This window comes from Glossina fuscipes, unplaced genomic scaffold (genome assembly GCF_014805625.2).
Source record: "Glossina fuscipes isolate IAEA_lab_2018 unplaced genomic scaffold, Yale_Gfus_2 61, whole genome shotgun sequence".
In the NCBI taxonomy this organism is placed as follows: Eukaryota; Metazoa; Arthropoda; class Insecta; order Diptera; family Glossinidae; genus Glossina; species Glossina fuscipes.
Window position 1 is genome coordinate 3257683 of NW_023998433.1, and position 22102 is coordinate 3279784.

Genomic DNA, 22102 nt, shown 5'->3' on the forward strand with positions numbered 1-22102 from the left:
CGATTTTTATAATGCGTACATAAATATATTTTGGCACTACTTTTTTTTTATTGTTGCTTTTCCTCTTCTTTTTTTTTTTTTCTTTACCTCAACTAGAACCCACCTATGAATGGCTGCATAATAATAAAACTGTCATACGAGGTAATGCTTTAATCATCAATACGTCGATGATGCGTAATGATACCGGTCGCTACACTTGCGCAGCCTTTAATAAGCACGGTCGCAATACGGCCGAAACATTTATTGATGTGCAGTGTAAGTATTAGAAAAAAATAAAGAACATTGAAAGAACGTTTTTTCAATTATATGTATTTTAATATTATTTAATATTATTTACTTTTCTGGCTTGTGGCTTTTGTTATGGACATGACACGAAAGGTATTTCTTTACCTACTTCTTTATAGTTCAGAAGTCCTTTCTTTAAAAAGTCAACTTGCGCAGCATTCGTTTCTCATTGTTGTCATTTCTAGGTTTAAGTTGAAATATAACAAAAACAAATGAAGGCAATGGTGGTGTGATTACGTTATGTTTCATTCCTTAGTTAACAAAAAAAATGATACGAGATATTCTATATAAAGTGTTGTTCATCATTAGCCATTATTTTGCAATCTTTCTCGCAGCATGTGGACTCTTTGTTGAAGAAATTATTTGTCTTTTGCGTGGACCCACAAAAGGAATCACTTTCCGATTTCGCCATAAGTATGGAAAAGTTACACGGGCAGGCCATAATTAAAGCGAGATAGTTCAATGCTACGAATGTTTTCTGTTTGAGTTATACATAATACGGTGACGATAACCACTATTATGCTGTAAATGGCTCTATAATATCCTTTCGTATTATGCGCCCATTTTTGTTTAAAGCTTGGCCCTATAAGTGTTTTTAGTAACGTATCTCACTTGAAGTCGCCATTACACCTAACATTAAACACAGAGCATACGCTCGTATAGATTATAGGATGTAATATGTCGATGCCATGATTCAACTGAGCTTCCTTTAAAATAAAAAGAAAAAGTTAATGCTACCCAGTAAGAGTTTTTTTTTTTTTTTTTTTTTTTTAACAGCCATAGCTCGATGTACCCAACATATAAATATCCTACAGCACGAAAGCCAAAAATAGCATTTTGGCAGCGACAGAAATCACAATATTATGTGGTTCGATGTAGTTTTGGTTACGACTTCGTTTGAAATTTGTTTCGACTTTAATTATAGTTTAATAATAAGAAAATATATGTCTTTCAACGAACCTTGCATATCGATTAACGACAAAGAAAGATTTCTGTTGTCATCGGAATCGTAAATTGATGATTACAGCTTTTACCCCGTTCTCAGTGTTGTGACAAAATTTGGATCGTTATTCGTCCTTCGCCGAAACTTGTTGCGGCGTTGTAGTGTTCAATCTTTCCCGAGAGCATTTTAATTTTCTGACGATTATGTAAAGATGCTTGAAGAAAGAGAACTCATTTTTTAGCCAAACCACCAACTTAGCCAATTCTCTTCGACAATGCTGCAATTCCTTCAAAAACGCTGAATGATATCAGTACCGGGATGGCACTAGCAGTAGATATTAGAAACATTGAAATTTGAAATTGTTTTGAATTCACTTCAATTCGATTCAATTCAATGGCATTCAGCACGATCTTATGAGAGTCTGCTCGAGGTGTATTTCGGCTTTAATTGATTTGAAGAATTTCGTTCAAGTGCCATTCAAGTTAATTTATTTCGATTTATTTCATTTTGCAAATTCAATATATTTAAGGAATCTATTTACGAGTTCAGAATATTCAAAAAAGGTAATCAAATCAAATTTGTTGGTTAACCTTAAGAATTTTAACGGGAACTAGGCATACACTGCACCTGCATTACTTCTTGATTTCTGAGGGGAAACATTTTTTTTTTTTTTTATTTTCAAAACCATTATACTAATTTAATAAAAAACATATAAGAAAATTATATTATAGACAATGCCGTTTTAATTGTGTGAACCTTTTTTGGTTTTAAAAAAGAATGCGTATTTTATATCAATACATCTTACAGCCTATAAGTAACGGTTCTTTATTTCATGTGAGCGTGCGGGCAGATAGTTGCGGATAAATGTTAGTATTACATTAACATATGCTATGAAATATAAGTTGTGCTATTCTGAATATTGTGGGTATTGTGACAGGTGGATAATTCGAACATTGTATCACCAATTAAACATAAGTTTCAAAATTTTTATCTAAGCTCTTTTAAATGTTCTAAAATGCGATAGATCTAGATAGACTTGGTTCAATCGGCTCGAAGCCTTAAACTAATAGAAAGATATTGATTTATAAACATATATACACTTAATCTTTGCTACGTCTTAATGGGTGTTGCCAACCAATGAACAAATATGGCTTACTCCTATACTTAGATGGTTGGTATGATATGAAAAAAGAATTTCATTTATAAATTTTCTCATTATTGTTTTTGTTGTTGATATTTACAGATAAACCCCGCTGTGAGATTGAAAGGCGCGAAATTGATGATCGGGATACTTTAATTTGTACAGCTTACGGAAATCCGGAAGAGGTAGGTGCACTACTAATAACAACAAGAACATCAACTACCACCCACTACTATTATCGAAAAACTCATAAAATTTTAACACACATCAATAACTGACACAACAACCACCATTGTTTACCAACAAGCCCCTTTCGGATAAATACATACAAACACAATAAATGCACACTTCTGGACAATACGATACAGTTATTGTGTAAACACAGTTTTATAAAAATGAAACAATGGTAAAAAAAAACAACAAACAAAACCAAAATGAATGAACGCATAGCAACACATCGTTTATCATATATAGAGACGCGACAAGCATCACTAATAGTCTATCAACGAATAAAAAAAAAGTAAGAAAATAATAAACAAAACTAACAACAACAAAATAATGGAGAATAAAAAATGTTCATTCTCATCGGTTACGAGAAAAAAATGAAAATTACACCTTTCCCGCATATAAAACTTTACGTTAGTTAAAAGATGCAACAATTTCTACCGCTACCGCCCACTACCATCGGGAATGTTTTATAACGCAGTGAAACAAAGGGATTTATTCTATATCCAGATAATAGATCCTCACTTATCTTAAATTTCTATAAATGCAGGTGTTTCCTTCTATTTTTAAAACAAAAGTTTTTGTCTTATAGGGATATGGGCGCTGTAGGCATGTACTCTGAAAAGTTAAAATCAATTTCAAATTCTTTTGCAAATTTGTAGGCGATACCTTCATTTTCGCTAACGGGGGTATAACTACCACATATACTACAAAGTTACGCAAACAGTTAGATGGACAGACAAACAGGCGGACAAGTTTAGGTGTATTCCAAATTTGAAACTCGCCAAGGATTTATATACTTTATGGGGTTTTTGAAGCTTCTTGCTGCGCGTTATAAAGATATTGAAAATTTTGATACGCTATAATATTGGGTAACTGTGTTCAATTTTTTTATTTTTCTACAAAAATGCTACAGCATCGCCTACAGAATATGCGTTGAAATTTTTGTACATTTATTTGCTACAGTTTATGAGTAATCAACAAGCAGCAGAGATGTTCTCATTTTACGTGGTGCTGTGAGCATGTCCTTCGACCGATTTAGCCCATGTGCGTGCCAAACTTGCAGTCGATAGCTTCATTTTTGGCCTCTAGGGGAATGTTCACAAGAGACATTACACAGACGGACAGAATAATCTGTAAGAGACGGACATGCTTAAATCGAATTAGAATTTGACTGCTGAACAAGAATAAACTTTAGACAAATAGAAATCTCAGAGACATTGAGAAAAATTTTCTATTAAATTTTAAAATTGCTTCAGCACAAACACATATAGCACAAGTTCTCTGCTGCGACAAATCCAAATCAACTCAAAAAAATTTTAACAACGCAATATACAAATTTAATGCTAAAATAGTAAAACTATTAACTCCTCGACTTCAGTTAATATAGAACTGCACAATATTTACATTCACATTGATTTTATATCGAAAATGCGCCCTAAAGCAAGAATAACTTTCTTGCCTATTTTCTAATACTGATAACTTAGTATGCTGTCTTACCTACATTGTTATCATTCAAACGGACTAGCAAACACAAATGCTTAAGAAAGACAATGTCAGAGCCTACATTAAGTAAGAAGAAGAAAACAAGAAGAATATTTACAAAATGAGGGTTAATTGACGTAAAGAAAACCTTCAACTCTTCCATTCGACTCATTAAAAAGCATTTCATCAGAAAATTATCGCAATTATGAATATAGCCTGACATGCATTTACGTCGTATTGATTAAATTGTATTTTGTTTGTTTTAAATGATTTTTTTTTTTATTTGTTAATTCTTTAATTCAATAAAATTTCTTTCCTTCTTTCTCTTTCTCTCACTCTTTCTCTCTTTCTCTCTCTCTCTCTGTCCCACTTTTTTTTCCTTTCTTTCTCTATATATATTACGCATTTACACAATTTTTACCGTTTCTCATTTTTACTGTACTTGTGGTAAATGACAGGCTGATTTTTCATGGTCAATTAAGGCGGAAAATGAATCTGTCGAGTGGCTAGGCAGCGGTGATAATAAGGCATCCAAAGATAAAAGCTTTTACATTCTAACTGAAGACTATGCCATCGCACGTACTTATCGTTGTGTAGCCAATAATACGGCGGGCGCGGGACAATTTTGTGAAGTTGAAGTTGCTGGTAAGTGGAAATTGTGATAAAAGCTAAAAAATCGAGAAAAAGCATATAATATCCCATATAAAAAGAGAAAAAACATATTAAAAATTTATTTCTCTTAAATTTTCTTCTTTCAATTTCGAATTGAAAGGAAACGAAAAGAATCAAAAAAAAAAAAAAGAAAAGGACAATGTCGTTGAAATTGCTACTGTTTTCCTAGCTACTCTTTACAAAAATTTATTCATTTCATAGTATTTATTAGTCACTCCCTCTGTGCAGCCATATCAATCATCGCTACCCTTCATTAGTTTTTCCAATAACGCTAGAAATTGAACTCAAGTGTAGACAAAACAGAAAGAAAAAAAATTATTAAATATTGGAAGGAATAAAAATGCTCGCCAGTGTCTATCACCGCCAACTGGCTGAATTAGCTTACACCCACTGGAGGTGAGTAGGGTCCTACTTAAGGACAATCACTTGAAAAATTTCAACGTCTTTTCGTTGCTATTACATGAGCTTTCTCTTCTCCCTGCTGTAGCTAGAAGATAACGGAAACTGATTGCTGTCAATATTTGTTACAAATGCAAACACACAGGCACTTATTCTCATATATTATATGAGAATATTTTTTTTCCGTCTTTCTCTGCATTCCTTTCTCATTCTTTCAGTTTGTTAATCGATTGACCCGCATTAATATTGACGATGATAATGTCGTCGGGTGGGATACGATGGCACAGGAAGTAATAACGTGTTTAAATGAAACAATAGATAACATAATTGCATTTATATACATATTATCTACATGTGTGGGTTTTTGGAAATGGCTATGAGGGAAAATGTATTATATAAGTTTAAACTTAAAAATATTATTATTATTATTATTATTAATTTCGCCACAGAAATAAATTCCAAGATTAAACTCTTAAAAGCATTAGCATCTAAGGCTATCGGCTTTTATTATAAACTCTACCGCACTTGAGATTCGAACCCACGACCACCCACTACTCAGGCGGATAAACTTAAAAATAAAAACTTTGATTTAAATTGAAACAGAAAGAACCACTTATTCTTATTTCACATTCACTACAATTTTCATGTGTAAGTGATTTTACCAAGAAGCACTAGTATAAAAATCCTAATGTGCACCGTAAAACGTTGGCCCCTCGGATTGTGCCCTCAGCAACTGTAAAATAAAAGCTGATGCTATTTGTTATTACTACGCTTGTTTTATTTCATTTTGCTGAAAAGTCAATTTAATGTTTGCGATACCAACAAATGTAATGTAATATTTTACATTAATTTATTTCGGCTTTTATTTGGTTCCCTATGAGAATATTAAGTTTAACTTTCAAGCTAACCTGTTTGCTTTATATTCATTTTACGTTACTTCATTCATTTATAGATGTTTACGTGACATCGAAACTATCGTTAGCGGTACTGAAAATATTAAAATTTTAATGCGTGCTTCAAATCATCAAAAATAATGCAGCTGACCTTACTCATTGCAGAAAGAGAATCTTTATCGATCTTAAGAACAATTGTACTCTCGATTCACTGATTACGTAACTGATTCACTAATTACGTAGCAGAAGCATTTCTAAAATACTTGAATAACTTTCACCATCAATATGGCAAAGATTAGGTACACGATCTTTTCATAGGGCTGACCCATCCGCTTTTGCTATCTTAAAGTTATTATTATTAAGAAGATTAGAAATTAATTACACTTTCTCTCCATTTTTGCTCTACTTAAACTTAGTAATCGTAAAACCGCCACTAAATACACTCGATCATTTCGTCTTAAACAGTTCCCAGTTTTCATGACAAGCCTTATATGATAGAAAAGAGTAGTAGAGTAATGCGGCTCAAATTTAATAGAGTAAACTTACATCCCAAATCATTATTATTTTTATCGAAAGATTCTATCAATTTGCCGTGCAAGAACTTATTCTTTGGTAAGAACTAGCATGATTCCAAAAGTTATAAACTGTAATTTAGAAGTGTAAATACCTGCAGAGACTGACAAATTAGCATGTAGTTATATACGCTTAAATCGATTTGGAATCGTTTTTTGAACCAAATGATATCATAAAAGTTGGGTGTATTATGAAGTTGTTGGAAACGTACGACTGGTTTTACAGAGCGCTGAGTGAAGTCGTTATGTCCCCCATCGAAAGTATCGTATATAACTTTTATGCAACGAGGAAAGTTATGTTACTGAATTAAGCAAAACATAATATTCTGTAATTTCGAATAGATTGAGCTCTGCAGAAGCAGAAAAAAAAACGCCACATGCGAGAAGCATATACTTTCTGCTTAAAATTTGTATATTCTGCTTTTGTAATGGAAAAGGAAAATGATATTAAAAAACGCAAAACAGCATTAATGCAAACTCGGTGAGTTGAATACCATCGCCATCTGATCCATTCAGTTTGGTCTAGTGCATTGTGAGTTGCTCAATCCAAATGAATCCCTCAATAAGAAACACTACTTACACCAACTTATCCAAGTAAGTCGAAAAACAGACACAATATCACAAAAATCATGATGTCGTAACTCTTCAACATGATAACGTTGTCTCAAAGGAAACGTTAGCAGTACTGAACTGGAATTCCTAAGACAATACTAACAAAATCGATCTTTTCGTGCATAACCTTGCAAGACCAAATTACCTTCCCGCGTACAAGCATGGAAAAGTACTGGCAAGCAATGAACAATAAATGAAATAAGTATTTTGTACAATATTTTTTTATGATAAACATTCAAAATTATTCAAAAACTTTAATGAAAGTATACGACGCACACTCTCTACCGCAGGATGCAACGTAGCGAAAATAAATTTTTAACTGTCCTAAACTCTACTGAAAATACATGTGTACATAGTGGAATACCGGGTATTAAAACTTAGATAGAAGAGAAAAGCTCGTACGTCGGTATAATAAGAAGATCATGGTACTGCAGAATGAGTGCTTATGAGTGAACAAGTCGAGGTAAGCAAAGTTGGACTTGACGTAAATTGGACGCGTAAGTCTAATTAGCTAAATTTGAAAAATAACTAATGCAAACCCCATGGCATTGAGAGGCATGGCATTAAGAAAATTTATTTTGAAATAACGCAAGAACATTTTGAAATCCACACTTCCATTCATAATAGTTAGTGGGAAATTAAAAGACGGATGTCGATGATCTAATTTCTCTAGTGGCCTAGTTTGCGATAGCGATTCAAAATGATTCATAATGGCATTAGGTAATACCGTGTAATCGAGCAGTAATATTCTTACCTCTACATTTTATGCCTATTAAAAATGTATGCCCTAAAGCTGTTTTTTCTATATTAAATTGTAAATTCATTTTGATATATAAGATATTGCATATAAGACTCGTTATGCTTTACACCGTTTGCGGTACACGGGTATACTAAGCTTGTGCAGATGTTTGCCATACGCAGAAGGGCTTGATATACCGCCTCTTATTATACCGATCAATTCAGAACCGCTTTCTAAATCGATTTAAGCTTGTCTGTCCGTCTGTCCGCCTGTCAAATGTTGCTTCCTTATGTTCAACCAACCTACCGTCCGTTATTTTTGAGATATTATGAAGAACTTTAGTACAGTGACGTGTTTAAACCAAAAACGAACTGTACTGAAAATGATTCGAATCGAATCACTTTTTCAAACATTTCCCATGCAAAGCCCAAAACCCATAGTAAAAGCTCTTAAGTCATCCAGAATACGAACCTCCAAATTAGCCGCAACCTTCCCAAAAAGTGTCCAACAGTTGAACTTCGCACAGTTTCTACATTTGCTCTTATTGAGCATTGCATGCAAATCCAAGTCGAATTCTTTCGTGCGCAGGTGCAAATTATCAAACTTCACTTATCTTTCAAGGTTAATTCAAACTATATAATTTCCTCTACGATTTTTCCTTTATTTTTTACTTTTTTTTTTTTTTGCAATTATCTCACTTTTAACTAAATTCTTCTTTAATCTGGTGTTCACTACTTTTTCTTTTCCACATTTATTAGTCTTCTTCTATTAACGACATATGGTGTTCTTTTGTTGAAGACAATAAACATACTCTGTTATTGACATATCTCAAGATAATAAACCACATTTAACTAAAATTGTAAAACTTTATGGTAAATAAAATTAAAAAAAAAAAACAGTTTTGGATTTCATTCATCCTATATTTTGTTTAGTTTAATATTACTCTTGTTATTGACTTAAAATTATTTTCTTATTACAGCCGGTTCGGCTTTTTATATATGGTGGAGAGGTAAAGTTGGTATCCTAAAATTTCCCTTAAGATGCCCTCTTCAGAATTCATTTCCGCACTCCTTATTTTATGGTTGAATTTTGAGATTTAATTCTTTTTCCTTTTTTATAACTTACACGTCTGTCAAATGCGTCATAAAAGTTCAAAGTAAAGCCTACGACCTATTTAAGGGCTTTGTTTTTTACTGATTTTACCTGCAAAATCTTCATAGTTCCAAAAAATTCCTACAAATATACCTTTGCTAGAATCTTCATTGGTTTTTAGTTTACATCGCTTATGATAAACAACGATATTCTCGCTTCTTTTTTTTTTTTTTTTTTTTTAATTAATGTAGCAAAGTAATCTTTGAAAATAATTTTGCTTAACTAACACTATTTGTTTAAAACTTTTTCCCTTTGCCTACTTATAATGCTTAAATGAAAATTATAAAAAAAAAATACTTAACATGCTTAACCGACGGTTTTTTAAAATTAAATACAATGTAATTAATCTAATGCAGTACGTCCTAGAAGTAAGTAAATTATTGTACATTTTCTCTAAAGTCAAAGTTGATTAAAGTTGTTTTTCAAAAAATTATTTTTTTTTTTTTTTTTTATGTAGAGCTATTTCTGTTTAAAAGTTCCAGAGCACATATTTTGTTATTTATCCTCAAAACCACATTTATATATGTCACACGATTATTGTATAGAAAATTTTTTATACATTTATTTATTTCTACATATGCAGATATATATTTCATATATGAAATATCACTATACGAACCATAGACGTGTACAACAATGGCGTACAAAAATATGTAAAAAGGCGATTTACACGTGATTGCGTGCATCTTTATATTTCCGCTTGATATATTGTGATATGGCTGAAGGCGTGTAAAACTTTACAAAAATAGTGTGGAGCGCATTTTTATAATAACTCATATAACCATGCCGGCTATTGCTGCCGAGACCGAAAAGTACAAGGCCCAGATTTCTTAAAACATGTATTAATCAACTTGAAGACAAATCCACTGAAGGATTATAGCAGTATTAAGCGTTGAAGCTTTTAAGATCACTCTTAATAGAAATAATTAGAAGAACCATTATATTTTGAAACATTTTCTAATGTAAATCTCTTCAAAAATTTTAAATGGAAGCCACTATTTATGTACCCTACGTAATCTATTTCTTTTTTTTCCGAAAAGCCATGACAACAATGTACACCGTTATGCACTTCAGAGATAATGCAAACGAAACTATTTTATACTACTTACATGCATTGATTCTACAGAATTGACAAACTAACAATTACGTAACACAAATATAAGTCATATATATACTGAACTGAATTATCTCAAAAATATACTCTGTCACTGCATTCCTATTTCAGCAATGATTTGAACCTACATTTAGATATTAGAAGAACAAGAATACCTTTTTGATATATTTGTAATATGATATGTAAAATGTCTTGATTTCGCGCAATATCCGAATGAAATAATATTCGCTGTAACAATTACACCCTGACAGTCCACTTTCACCCCTCGATGAACGGATTTATGATATTTCGCCAGAAATTGGAAAACTACAAGAGCTAATTGCCGCATATGGGCAGTGAAAAAAAAGAAAGTATTGGTCTATGTCATTCTGAGATCGGCCTCATAATAATTGAAAACTTTGGCAATCTTCGCAATCTATGATGATTGAAAAAAATGCTTATGACTTACGTCAAAGTATCTTGGTGACTTATTAATTGACTTTTTCCAGTTATATGCAAAGTTTTTTCAGAAGGAAATATGACTTTCAGGTTTGCAGCGTCTTTCTCTTTCTCTTTCTATCTCTATCTCTATATCTCAAGTGAAAACCATCAACCTTCTGAGATGAGAATTTCCTTCATTCATATCATTACATTTCTCATGACGAGTTTCTCGAAGAAATCTTGCCTACATGCTCAAAAGCAGGCAAAATGTGGAATAGCTACGCCATCCCGTTTTCATTATTGTTTCACATAAGTTAACTTAACATTTATACTTGAAGCATTTATGCAAGTTTCATTGATTGGAAATCACCTTCTCAGTCAATATTGTTAACGTTGAAAAGTCATTCTTTGTTTTCTTTGTTTTCTTTTTTTTACTCGTCAAGTTGAAAGAACATCTACCTTCAACCTGTTAGTTTCATATTTAGCTAGCTTCACTGTGTCTCGATGCCTTTTCGACTTTTCAATTTCTTTCTCTAGAAATTCCAATATACGAGAAAATTATTTTCTGGAAGAGAGAAACAGTAGAAAAACACTCAAATCGAACAAAGAATAGTAACTCTATGAGTGCATGGACCAACCTAGTATTTATATAATATTATCGAAGCAAAAATTGATATTAATATAAAATTCACAAATCAGTTAGAATTGTTGTAATTATTTATGATAGATAAAAGAATTTTTTTGCATTGACTAGAGAATGAGAAGCAAAACTATAAAAATGAACTGCTAACAATCCATATTTTATGAATGACTATCGTCTGCCTGCATTTGTCTTACTTTTTCTTGTTCGCATGTGTTGATTTTGATTTTATTTTCCTTAAAACTTTTTTACTTCATTTCCCCATTATAATTAATTGTTTCTTGTTTTTCTTTCTCTCTCCCTCTCCCCCTTTTGCATTATTTTCATATCATCTTTCCTTTTCTTGTTTATTACATTTTCAATTTAGAACAACTCGCCTGGTGGCAACGTTGGGATAAAACCACTTTAATTATATTGGTGGCCAGCATATTGGTCTTATTACTGGCCGTTATTATTATCTGTTGCATCATTATTTGCATTTGCCGACGCCGGCGACGACAGGATAAGTGTAAGTACCTTAATTTATAATAATAATAATAATCATAATAATAATAATGATACAATTATAAATAATCATTAAACAGTAAATATACACCCACTTATAAAATACATTATTATAATGCCTACAAGTATAGATTAAGTTTCTCCTTTGTTTATTTATATTTATATTTATTTATTTTTTTTTTTCACAAAAACGGTGAAGAACTTTATTTTATCAGTATTTTATTATTTAACATTAATTTGTTTTAATTTAGATTTCTTTAATGTATTATTAAAATAAATTTAATTTTTTCAATTAAATTTTTTTTTTTTAAATTAAATAATTCTTATTTAATTTAATTTTACATACTTTTTTACAAAAAAATATTGCTTAGTACGCACTCTAATTATTTGACGTAAGCATGTTTGATTGCATTAAATACGTGGTTCAAAAGTTATCTTATTTTTTAAATGCCTGCTAATTGCTTAAACGAAAATCATAAATAGAATCAATGACTTGCCCAAAAAGAAAAAAAAAAATGCTTTAATGGAATCTTAAGAATCTAACATACTGAAACAAGAACGTAATTTTTTCAACGGCCGACATATATATGATAGAAATACTCGTAAATATTAATTTCGTTTTGCGACAAACGTTTTTCTTGTCCCTCACACAGAGCTAAGCAGCAGTTTTACGTTCAACCGTTTGTTTGAAAGCATTACGAAGTATTCGTACCAGATTTATAAATCGATCTCTTAAATGGATGATACATTATAGTTCTGACTGTATTGCGAGCATGCTCGCAAACAAATTTTACATCCAAACTTAGTCTATTACCATTTTAGAATACACATGCGATATGTTCAGTGATCATAAGTTTTCCGAGAAATGAAAACAGACGAATAATTAAAAATGAATGAAAATAAACGGTCAAATTGACTTGGAATTTTACGTCAAACAAGATTATATATACACTATATAATATGTGTAATGGCCATTTTGTTAGTGTTAGCAGCGACAATTGTACATGCAATTTGAAGTGAAAAAATAATGTATATAAAATCTCGTATTTTAACTAATACTCACCGAGTAAAGTACATACATGAACAAAAATTGCGAAACATTGGCATGTCAATTGGGCACCCGGCAATATTTACCCATCAAACGAAAACAAGTATTTAGACCAACTGGATCTAACATAGTTGGCAAGTTGTTGACTACCTTGTTATGAAACTTTTAATTAGTTCTTTACATTTGTTTTTCTATAGCAGACGTGTTCATTCTCCAATAATACCCGTTTTCATGCCAAATTATAACCATTAACCGCAATCATGTGCGCAAAGTTTCTATTCAATTCATATTTCGTTATTATCAGAACTGGAAGGATAAATAAACAACTGCATGAATGGATAATTGAATGAATGGATAGATTGAGAAACATAACCTATCTTAAGCAAAAATTTCTTTTAAAGAATGTGTCCTCATTTACGACTAACATTGCTTTCGCGATTATATTTATGGCTCTTAAGCCTAATGTCGAATATTAAAAAAATTCCTTGCTCCTTGACCATTGTTAGTCTGACATACTTTTGAATGATGAATATGTTGGATGAATTCACTCTTGTCGGCAGAAGAAAATTTCTTTCGCTTTTTAGCATTTTGTCACGCAGTATAGCTATTAATGTTTATGCATAAATCCCGAATTTGTGTACCTATTACAAATACAATTTTCATATATGTAATCTTTTAACGTAAATCTGTCTTTCGTCATTTTACATTATTTATTCAACAAATTCGAAATTAAGTTCGTACCATTGAGTTGTGAATGTGTATGAATTTTATTTACAATTACTCAGAGGTCCATTTACAAATTATTTGCAGCATTTTAATTCTCGTTGACTCTTCGGCCAACGCAACTATTCTGCTTAAGTACTCTTTTACAAACAAGCTACCATTACCTAAATTCACCGCGACGTTTTTATTCGGTTAATCCGTTTTTCCGCTGAATTTCGGTCGATTGTTGTTAACCTTTCTGCCAGTCGTCAGCTGTATGATACAAGTAACGCGCCATAAATATGTAATGGGGTTTTCCCTTTCTTTAGAATTTGCTTTCTTAAAGAATCAATCTAATTCTAATTTTCATAAATAGTCATCATCCTTCATTATATACGGCATTTTAAATTTATTGCTAAGGGTGTAAATTTCTTTCAATTGCCTTCATTGGAGGAGTATAAAAGTATAACCAGTTTCTATTATATTTTGTTTTTATATACCAAAATTTATGGATTCATTTGCTATTTACTTAGTATTTGCACAAAATTTGATAATAATTTGTCTAACAATGAATATAATTTATTTACAAATAATTGTTTTTTTCTTTTCTTATTATTTATGAAATTTATGTTTAACACTTGTGCTCACGATAATAACACGATAATATTGCGCTAATATTTTATACAACTTAACATCGATAAACAACAAGCGCTTAATAGTTTTTTGGTAATAATGCTGCAAACAAAAGTAATTAGAGATCAAAAATAAAAATTTAAACACAAAGCAAAAAAAGTTCTTTTAAACAGATTATCTCAATTGCAGTTCACTATTAAGACATAATAAGTAATGAAACTTAGCCGATACCGCATTATATGCAGTTCCTTATATTAGTCTTCGTACCGATTTAACTATGTTGTGGAAATGCAGGTCATATAAAATTACCTCTCACATAACTTCACATCTATCAAATTTCAATAAGTTAGTACAAAGCTAGGCAAGCTAGTTAAGAGACGCAGCTACCAAGTTGACAGGACCGAATGTGCAATTTCCAATGCGGCAGGCTATAGTGTAATTACGGTTGGTGCGCGATTGTAGCTATAGTGAGTGTTCGGCCGCTAAAGGAATAATACTTGCCTCCTAGTCTGAGGCCATTCCCTCTTTCTCTTTCTCTCCCTCTCTCTCTTTGTCCACCTCTTCTGGCCTTCGCCGTGTTACATGATTATTTATATATGTAAATTAAAAAAAGAAATCAATAAACAAGCGGATTTTGTCCAAGATAAAGCAATACGTTGGCACTTTACTATTTCGCTCTCTCTTATACAGCCAACGACTCATAAATAGCCCACATTATACATTACGGAAAAGTTTTAAGTTTAAACATATAAAATTGCCTGCATAAAAAAATTTTTTTTTGAATTGAAATACACAATACTTTAATGCGGAACGTCAAGCGTCCTTTTGTATTTCTTTTAAAATTCTAAATATTGAAATGTATACCTTTTTGCCTTTTATCGTGGTAGTAAGCCTCCCTCCCGGACCAGATAAAAGCAAAACAAGTCTCATTATATTATCTCTATTCTGTTAAGACATCTTCTGAATGTACTTTACATGATGCAATTGATATATCGTCTGATGATACACTTTTGCCGAAATGTACGTAATCATGAAAACCTCCAGTGTTTTAGTAATTTCCAGAAAACTTGTTCACGATTTTTCTACAAAATTTAGACTAGTTTCAACAATACTCAATAGTCATTTTGTTTTTCAATTGTGCAATTTTTTTCATATACATACAAAAAATATCATTCCTTACACTACTTCAATTTCATTATAAAACAGGTTTGATGCAAGTTAACAACATTTTACTTTTATCAGATTTGCAACGAAATTCTCTACCGATTATAGAGTTTAACGTGTCTACTATTTAATTTATCTCGCAAGCTTACCAAAGTTGGGTGAATATCTTATCCACCAATTTCTTTTTTTTATATCCTCTTTTTTGATTGTTATTCTTATAAGCACACACCACAGACACGATCCGTAGACATGAATCAATGAAGCGAAAAAATACACTAAACCGATAACGATTAATGTGCGCTACTATCAGCATAGTAAAGCTGAACAATGCTGCCAAATAACAATACGGCTTTCTTTCATATTGTAAAAAAAGGACTGTTTTGCAGTGCGTTTAGACAGAGAGCAGCTTATGTTTCGGTGTTTCCGGATGATATACGTTTTATTTTCCGCGATTTTAAATTATTTGTTTGCAAGCTTATTCGTTGACTAAGGTGCATTAAAGATGCGCTATTGATCTTTAATTTATTACGAAAAAACGAAATTCTATAAACCAGAACAGAAAATGTTGATGACAAATTCAGCTCGAAAATGATGAAATAATTCGTTGTCTAAACGCGCCATTAAAGTGTTTTAAATTTATATGGCATGGCGTAAGTAGGTGTCAGCTTTTTTTTCATATAAATTAATCACTGCTTTATTAAACCATATCCGGCTTTAGTTTCAGTCGTCTCTCTTCCAACTTTAGTCAATGCGTTCTTTCATTCATTCATTTCGCCCATTCGTCTCTTTGCGTACAGCCTTTCGATCCATTCGTTCGTTTACCCACTCAACTGACCTTATGTAACTTGATTAAATTAAAAAATCTTACATACATAAAGAATTGATACTTATGTTGTATTACCGCCATTTTATTATAAAATAATGACGATGATATAGTATAATGAATAACTGTACAAGAGGACCATGTACAACGAAAATAATTTCGACCGATACTTCAACAATTACTCAATCAAGCAAAAACTCTTTCATTTTATAAACATCTAAGAATCTTTCGACAAACTGCGATATTCGTCGCTATTATACCCTTTTTCAAATCGAAAATGAACTTGAAAGCCGCGAATGACATTTTTATTGTTTAAATTTACTTAATTCTGTGATAGTAACTGAAAATCAGAAGAATCAATCTCTATAAGAAACAATTTTCACACAATATTTGCATCTGACTGACTAAGTTAATGCATTTCAAAGAGAAGAAGAATATTTCAAATATCATATTTTATATATTAATCCGCCTCTAATATCTCCACTACTACCACTTGTTAAATGTTCATATAGTATATAACTCTTCTACGTTTTATTAAAAAGATGATAGGGGCACTCTGCTAATAATATTATACTCGGTTATGTATGTATCTACTAAACTTTTCCTCATATCAATAATTTATTTAAAGTCATCACGTCTGCTATTGTATTTATTTGTATTTAAACCCCTTATTATTACTGCATATTCCAAGCCAAAAACTATTCTAAAAATTTTACATAACGCCGTGTTGGTTGTAGGACCATCGGCAAAGATGTCCGTGTCTTATAAGAATGCTGGAGATTTCGTGCATAAACGAGTTCGATTCGCCTGTTGACTAGAATTAAGAGAAAAATGCGATTTTTGTAACTAATTGCATGAGATAGGAGATGGGGTATCTATTACACGTCGCCAAGCGACTGTAACCTCTTGTTAAGAACTTTCTAAAAATACACGAATTTTTTTATTTGGTGCGTGAGTCGTTTAATTGCTGATATTATTCAATCTTTTTTTTTTTTTTTGCTCTTAATATTTATTGTTATATATTTAAAACTATAATATGTTGTAAATATTTAATTTTAGTAATTAAATAAATGTTATAAAATTTATATTTTTTTCTCTCTTTCTCTCTTCGTTTTTTTAAATGCTTTTTTATGTGTGTCTGATTATTTGTTGCGTTTTATTTTTACGTTGCTGTAATTGTAAATAACGAACAAACAAACGAATGCCAAACTAAATTTTATTAAAAAATGTATAAAAAACTGAATAACAAAAAAATGGATATAAACGCTGCCTCGACTACAACAACACAAATACATTACATTTAATATAAATGATTGCCTTCATGTATATCAAATATACATAAATGCAACGGTGTGCGTATGTGTGTATTTTTTCGCGTGTGCACCCCCACGCGTTTATATATATAATTTGCACCTAATCAAATTTGTCGATATGCGACAACACATACACAAACGCGCGCACACACATAAACATACACACACACATGCAAACATAATAAAATCAACATCATCACCACTACGTTACACCATATAACAATGGCAACAACTATAATTTCCATATCATCAACATCCTTATGAACAACATCAACAAAATTAAAACGATGCCGAAAACATTTATCTACAACAACAAAAACAAAAACTAATAAATGACACTGAAATAAATTTGCCTGGTATGGATGTGAATGCTATTACGAATGTTTAATAATTTAAAAAACCACTGACCAAACAATTACAAAAATAACAACAATAACATTAACGTAACATACTTACATTAATAATTAAAAAAATGAAAAAAAAAAACTCAACAAAAACACAAAACAATTAAATCTCGCAACTAATTAAATTTTTCCTATCAAAAACTAACTAATTTAAAAAAAAAAAAACAAATAAATAAATAAATATTAATAATGTAATAACAAAATCACATAAACGCACACTACTACTCTAACTGTTTTGAATACTTAAAACAAATACAAACACAACCATAACGCACGCATACAATCATAATTAAATTGATATTAATTGAATTTTTCCGCTGAACCAAAAATAAATATAAAAATCAAAAACAAACCAAAATTGCATATTTTCTGGCTTAACTAATGGCTTTGAATGTGCGTATCATATATATTTTGCTAAATACTTTATTTCTCATGCCTACATGCAATGCGTAAATGTGCACATACTTTATATTAAAAACAAATATTTTGATGCTTGTTTCGGCTGGGTATATAATACATAAAACTATATAACATATCATCATCATCGTCGTTATCATGACGATAATGTCCGTCGTCGTCGTTATCGTCATTTTTATCATATAAATAACAACCGAAATACATCATGCACTACGCTCGTCTTTGCATATACATATATATATATATATACATATATATATGTATACATATGCATTTGTCTATATATATATAAAACAACATCAATTGAATTTTGATTATATCATGCATTTGGCAACATTTTATAATAAAACAAAAAACATACACCAACCGATACATATATATATATATGTATATATATTAATGTATTCGTTCTCACTCATCAACATAACAATAAAAATTTGATTGTTCAACTAAAACAAGATCGTACGGATGCATCCATGAGTGCTAACCACAGGTAAGCTTTTTCCATTTATTTTATTATGCTGCAATGATGTATTACCTTTCTACGCAAAGAAACAAAACTTTTTATTATTTCGATAAAAAACTTGAAGATTTTCCAAAAGGGTTAAAAACTTTAATTGCTTAATCTTAATTTCAAATCAGATACACGTGTTATTTTAAATTAGAATCGGAGTTAAAAGAATTAGTCTTTCAATTTTATCGTTCAACTTATATCTATCGCGACTGATCGTATATTTCATACATTGACAGACGGAAATGCAATAGAATTTCTTTTCATTGTGATGCTGTACCATTTGAAAATTTCATATAACTTTAATATAAGATATTAATAATAATTAGAAATAATTAAAAGTTGTTACTATATCACTGTGAATGATATTGCATTCATTTAATATATACAACTTTATTACAGTTGCCGTTAGAAAATATTTCTAATCAGATTACGCGTATTACAACTAATTTTAAAATAGATTAATTGTCAACTTATTGATGTCACTGAAATCTATACTGTCTGTCAATATGTCAAGCGATAAGTTGGTTTCAGTTACTTAAAAATATCAGCAGTGTTTTGTATTATAGCAACGCATGTTAAGCAAAATAATCGCTGTATTCTCCCAATGAGTGCACCTTTTTTTTTTATTTTTATTTGCTTATTTATATTTTGGTACTTCTTTACTCATTATTATATACTTGGTTTTTCTTAAATATACATACGTTAATCGAGTTGTGTCCTTCACAGTTGTGAGTTCTGTTTTAATTCCTTTCGTCGCTCGTTTATCGTTGTTTATCTATTTTGTTTCCGGACTCCTAGGTGTAATCGTTCAATATTTTCAGTTCGCGTTAAATTTTGCCTGTTCATTTGTTCGCTAGCATGGCAAAGGTGCAGACTGCAGGGAAGTAATAATAGATTCTGCTAAGGGTTATCAATGCTAATATTGCGGTAGTATTATTATATTTATTATTATGACTTAGTCGAAATTCTTGGACATTAGCGACTAAGACTATCTTTTCTATTGAAAAAAAATTATAATAATTACATGATTTTGATCTTTCATTGAAAGCTCTCTGAAACGCAGTGACAGGCAAATGTTATTTTTGGGGAATTACTTCCATTAGAGGAAAAGACATTGAGAAAGATGATTAATAATGTTAATTCTACGTCGACTGTATTACAAAACATGACATATATTAATTGGGGAAACCTTTCATCCAAAATTTTCCAAGCGAGGTCAATCTTTCAATTAATCGCCGTTCGCCAGTTGTCTTTATCGAAGACTATCATTATCCCCAATTCTTTACGTATCCACACAATTCAGCAGTGTCATTATGATTATTTCATTCATTGGTATTCATAATTTGTTCTTCATTAGTCAGAATTGCTTTTAATAAGTCTGACCTTACCTTCACGTTGCCACTTTTTTATCTGATTTTAGGGCCGAATCCATTGGATGTAGCTCACATCCGGTGTGATGTAATCCACGGTTAAAATTGATAAAAAATATATAAAAGAGATTGTTTAAAAAAATTAAAATAACCGGTTTTGCTTACAGTTACTCGGCCGTAAATGTTCTTGCTGTCTAAAGTAAGTTAAAGCGATTGTATAAATTTGCAAGTTCTATGAGAAAAATTGCTTCTTTTCCTTCGATTATGTCTTTTGACGGTTGTGAAATGTGCTGTAGTCTTATAATTTCAAATATTTTTGGTAAATTCCTTAACATTAATCGTACATCTGCAACTAGAGTAAATATCTCTTGCGATCAGCTATTACAGCAGCTTTAGGCTTGCATTCTTAGAAATCATGCTGTAGATTTTCGCAGCTTTAATGTATTCAAATTCAACTGATCTCTTAGCAAGAGTAGTTTCCTTCTTGTTGAAAGACTCGTCTTATTCTAAAGAGTCGCCTTTTCGGTCGCCTTTTCAGTTAACCGTCTTAAATGAGAATTTCAAGTTAAACCTTCATCAAAAGAGACATCCACATATTTCACCTAATTTAAATAGTCAAGAACGAAATCCTGTGTATTTGAACAGAGCGCCTGCGCTCCAAGCTCAACTTTAGCACTGTTCGAGATATGCGGAGTCATGTTCCTACTTTATTTACGAAACGAAACAGTTCCCAATTCGTAGATTTGGGATGTCTATTAGTCTGGCATGGCATCGCGCCGGCCACAATGACGAGTGACAATATGTGTTGATGGTCCGACAATGAGTCCTCGCTGGATACATGCCATCCTGAGATAGGGGAACTCAGATACAAGCTATTTTGAGTGAGATCTAACTCTTCCTCTCTAAAAGTGTTTTCCGAAAACGGGTTTCCTACCCCGATTCAGAATAATAACATTATTTTTTAAGAGATTTTCAAGAAGGCACTCACCTCTGGAATTATCATTTGCGCTACACCAAACTGTATGGTGGGCGTCTGCGAGATATGCAGTACTAGACGAGACTCCGTACCTCAGCTGTGCGTGTTCCTGCCTCGCCTCGTAAGTTCACGAAGGCTGTCACGTCCCAAACCACTACTAGATCGCTCAGCACAAACGCTGGGAGTGGAAAGATGGTTATATTGTCTTTTACAAGCAAGGCGGTTCTAGCCTGCCCGTGTTGGGCTTACTTTTCTTGCTGCCCAAGCTTTGAACATCGACCGCATTTATCCAGAGCTCCTGGATTAGGGTTACGTCGAACCCATCGTTTGTGAATCTCCAACTAAGAACCGCAGTGGCGGTTTCAGCTTAGTGGAGTTTTGCTTGAATGCACATGATATGTCTATTTTCTTTGCTTATGGTGCTCAAATCCAACCTTGAGTTTCCCCTGAGTTTCGTGCGCTTCAGACTGCTATGGAGTGCAACTTGCTCCATAGGCAGTTTCTCCTTCGTTGACCTATTCCTCGTTACAGGTGGTCCCTGAGTTTTCAACATCATAAAGGGCATGGGCGTTACATGAGAGTCTAACATCTATCACTTTGTATCGCGCTCAGTTTACAGTCTTTCAGTGAGGTCTTGAGCTAGTCGACTGAAATAATTCCTAACTTAGTCATTTCCACCACTTACTTATAAGATTGGACAATGCCCGGTGCCTTGAGCGCGGTACTGCTCATGGTTCCACTGGGGGCTCCTATAGTTCGAGCTGCTGGGCGTTTTCGTGGATGAACAGGGTTAAATGCCGAAGATTAGTCCAGTTTATCCCGCTTGCAACCGATCTGGGACTTCGTGGTTCCAGAGGTTGCACGAGTTGGTATTGTGTGCATGCGCGCTTCTTCAAAGCTGCTGCAACGTTTAATCGTAGCTTTGGGATGACGTCTCCACAT

At 32.0% G+C, this 22102-nt stretch overlaps 1 protein-coding gene across 13 annotated transcripts in view; it reads left to right on the plus strand.

Moving 5' to 3' along the window:
- Positions 1-22102, plus strand: part of LOC119637932 (hemicentin-1) — a 131673-nt gene that overhangs the window by 81885 nt on the left and 27686 nt on the right. For 8 of the 13 annotated variants that reach the window (XM_038034398.1, XM_038034387.1, XM_038034400.1 and 5 more), the window contains 5 exons: positions 97-255; positions 2472-2554; positions 4538-4724; positions 8946-8975; positions 11660-11800. In XM_038034398.1, the coding sequence (XP_037890326.1) occupies positions 97-255; positions 2472-2554; positions 4538-4724; positions 8946-8975; positions 11660-11800 (600 nt within the window). Of the gene's footprint in view, positions 1-96; positions 256-2471; positions 2555-4537; positions 4725-8945; positions 8976-9474; positions 9487-11659; positions 11801-22102 lie in introns of all 13 variants that reach the window. The other 5 variants (XM_038034399.1, XM_038034392.1, XM_038034393.1 and 2 more) reach the window with 2 other exon arrangements.